The 3742-nt window shown below is 36.0% G+C and overlaps 1 protein-coding gene across 1 annotated transcript in view; it reads left to right on the forward strand.

Moving 5' to 3' along the window:
• VAV3 (vav 3 guanine nucleotide exchange factor) overlaps positions 1-3742 on the forward strand; it is a 204222-nt gene that overhangs the window by 126621 nt on the left and 73859 nt on the right. Inside the window, exon 13 of the mRNA XM_008581073.1 lies at positions 1679-1764. Within this exon, the coding sequence (XP_008579295.1) occupies positions 1679-1764 (86 nt within the window). The remainder of the gene's footprint in view (positions 1-1678; positions 1765-3742) is intronic.

Consider the following 3742-nt stretch of genomic DNA (forward strand, 5'->3'; position numbering starts at 1 on the left):
CGTGAAATGGTAGCTCATTGTGGTTTTGATTTGCATTTCCCTAATGGTTAATTATGTTGAGCATCTTCTTCATGTGTTTATTGGACATTTGTATATCTTCTTTGGAGAATTATTTATTCCAGTGCTTTACCCATTTTTGAATCAGGTTGATTGTATTTTCTTATTAAGTTGTAGTATCTTCTTCATGTGTTTATTGGACATTTGTATATCTTCTTTGGAGAATTGTTTATTCCAGTGCTTTACCCATTTTTGAATCAGGTTGATTGTATTTTCTTATTAAGTTGTAGCAGTTCTTTATATATATCCTAGATATCAATTCCTTATCAGACATATGGTTTGTAAACACTTTCTTCTGTGGATTGCCTTTTCACTCTGTTGATGGTGTCCTTGATGCACAAAAATTTTTAATGTTGATAAAGTTCATTTTATCAGTCTTTTCTTTTGTTGCCTATGCTTTTGGTGTCATATCCAAGAAACATTGCTATATCCACTGTCATAAGGCTTTTGCCCTATTTTCATCTAAGAGTTTTATGGTTTTAGCTCTTATGTTTAGGTCTTTGATCTATTTTGAGTTAATCTTTGTATATTGTGTAAGGTAAAGGTACAACTTTATTCTTTTATAAGTGGATATTCAGTTTTCCCAGCACCGTTCCCTGCTGAGTGGTCTTAGCATCCTTGTTGAAAATTATTTGACCATATATGTGAGGGCTTATTTCTGAGCTCTCTACAATTCCATTGCTCTCTCTGTTTGTTTTTATGCTAATGCCACACTGTTTTGATCATTATAACTTCATAATAAGTTTGGAAATCAGGAAATGTGAGACCTCTAATTTTATTCTTTATCAAGATTAATTTGGCTATTCAGGGTCCCTTGAGATCCATATGAATTTTAGGATAGAGTTTTCTGTTTCTGCAAACACTATCTTTGGGATTTTGATAGGAAACATTTATTTTTATATTTTCTTGTAATAGAGTTAGTTAATCACACATCTGTGTCCTTTAAAAGTGAAATCTTTAGGTGTTAGTGATAATTTTCAGTCAATTCCTTTTTTCCTGTAGCAAGTACAGTAAGCACTTATAAATACTATTTAAAAAATGATTTGATTGTCTGCATCTGGGGAAATAGTTCATTATTTTTAATCATTATGTCAGAACTTTCATCCTTAAAATCTTAGCTCAAGGAAGCCACCCCTGACTTTCTAGAACAAATTAAGTCTTCCTTCCTGTGCTTCTCCTTCATGGCAACTGTGCATTGTAATTTTATGTTTCTGTGAATATTTGTTCCCCCACTGGGCAGTATGTGCCATGAGGAAAGGGTCTGTATTATTTTGCTGCACACCTGTGGCTGACACACAGCAAATGCTCAACAAATATTAGTTACTAGCACTTTCTTGTGACTTGGATTCTTTCAGTTAATTTTCTCTTTTGGTAGCTATCTTCCCTTTTAAGATTATAAATAAAATTAATTAATGTCTTTAATATGCCTCCTGGTATTACCAAGGACGGACTGTTTTAGAAAGTGTATCATGTAGACCTGAGCTTCTTAGAGTAAGTGTGCCTCCAAAATGTAAAAATGATAAAATTTGTAATGTAATAGGGTAGCAAATGTCTTTACTAATATTTATTTCTGTTTTTATGTGATTATGAAAAAATCAGACACATATATTTTATTTTTTAGAACCAACCAGTTTTGCTTTTTGGACGACCTCAGGGAGATGGTGAAATTCGAATAACTACTCTAGACAAGCATACAAAACAGGAAAGGTGAGAACAGAAGAACAATGCTTATTTTCAAGATAAGTAATTAGTTTCATAAGATCGAGAAAACCTTTAAAACAATTTCTGCAGGATGAAGGAGGGGAAAAAGGAAGAAAAACAAAGTGGCAAACCAACCCGTGGTTTTTAAAATTTTCTAATATGGACATGTCTTAGGTGTTCCCCTCTCTGTTCTAGTATCTGTTGATTTGTCTAACTTCTTAAGAAGGAAATGACAAATAATAGAAAATCAACTAGGATAAAAAAGTACACATCAAAATGAGAATAGAGATAAAGTATAATAGATTAACTACCATAAAAACAATTGATTGTTTATCGTATATTTTTAAGTAACTGAAAATAATAGAAAATATCCTAAGAAAAAAGGACCATGTAGTGATATTTTCTTGAAGGAAATTTGTAGGTGGAGTCCTTGAAGATTAGCAAGCTTGGTCTGGAGTCCTTGATTATATATGTGGTTCTCAAAATGATTATTTTGCGGCTGTTATGGCCATTTTCTGGAATCTTTGGAGAAGAGAAAGTCAGCCAGTAGGGGGCAGCATCAGCTCTTGCTTCCAACTTGATAGTCTGGTTCTACTGGTAGCTTCCTGGAAGGAGCCTCATCCTTTAAACATCTCCAGGAGAAATAGACTTTAAAAGTGATGCAAGAATTAGAGCTCTGTGAACATATCATTATCATTGTCATAGTGTAAAAAATATGTGTGTTAATCACTGAGAGTTTATGAAAATATGCTGGTATTGGTAGTAAATGATAGGGTGTTAAGGTGTGTTTTCTCCCCCAAATTACATTAATTTTTCATAAGAAAAAAGAAAAAAAAAATTTTTTTTCTCCTTTCTATCTTTTTTCGTGTCCGGCAATGGATCGCAACCCTCAGTGTCGCGCCCGTACCGGACCGGGACCGGCAACGTTTTTTTTCCCCTTTCTATCTTTTTTCGTGTCCGGCAATGGATCGCAACCCTCAGTGTCACGCCCGTACCGGACCGGNATTTTTTTTCTCCTTTCTATCTTTTTTCGTGTCCGGCAATGGATCGCAACCCTCAGTGTCGCGCCCGTACCGGACCGGGACCGGCAACGGGATCGCAACCCTCGGTGTTGCGCCCGCAACTCGCTCAGCCAGTGAGCGGGAACTGGTCTGTATGTGGGATCCAAACCCTCGGCGGGAGCGCCGCTGCGTTCTCAAGTGGCGCACTGTAGCAGTGTGCCACCGGGCTGGCCCAGAAAAAAGAAATATTAACATGGAATTTTAACCGTAACATTTCTAATTTAAATTTTGCTCATACACCACTCAATTTGTGTTAAAGAAATATTAATATGGAATTTTAACCGTAACATTTCTAATTTAAATTTTGCTCATACACCACTCAATTTGTGTTTCAGGTGTCCCATTAAATCATGAGGAGCAACCTAGAGGGTAAAAGCACAGGTTCTAAAATTAGAACTTGGTGTGAATTCTGCTCTGCACCTCACTGGCTGTGTGACCTTGAGCAAATGATCTAACTTCGCTTAAACCTCAGTATCTTCCTCAGTAAAATGAAGATGATAGTAATACCTTCCCAGCAGGTGGTCCTGGGGATTTAAATTGAGTCATGTTTGTGGAAGGGTCATTAACACTTCTGAAGGCATTCTGGCTAATTCCTGGCAACTGCAGTAGGGGTTAGCTGGTATCATTGTCATTATATGTTTTTAGCTTTTGAATTAAAAAAAAGAAAGGAATTGCTCATGGCTTATTTCAATTGACCCTTTCAACAACTTCTGCAGTGTGCATATTGCTCTTATGGTTTTGCTCATTTGTTAAAGACGGAACTGAGGTGCAGTGAGGCCATTCACATGGTAAAGGGCAGTGCCGGTGTACACACAGTTTTCATAATGTCAGATCGCTCATTCTTTTTAATGTGCAACAATGTCCATTGTCTTTAATGCAAAGGAAGTATGTTTGTTTGTTGTAATTAAATCTTTTTTTTTTTT

This window comes from Galeopterus variegatus, unplaced genomic scaffold, assembly GCF_000696425.1.
Source record: "Galeopterus variegatus unplaced genomic scaffold, G_variegatus-3.0.2 Scaffold2256, whole genome shotgun sequence".
In the NCBI taxonomy this organism is placed as follows: Eukaryota; Metazoa; Chordata; class Mammalia; order Dermoptera; family Cynocephalidae; genus Galeopterus; species Galeopterus variegatus.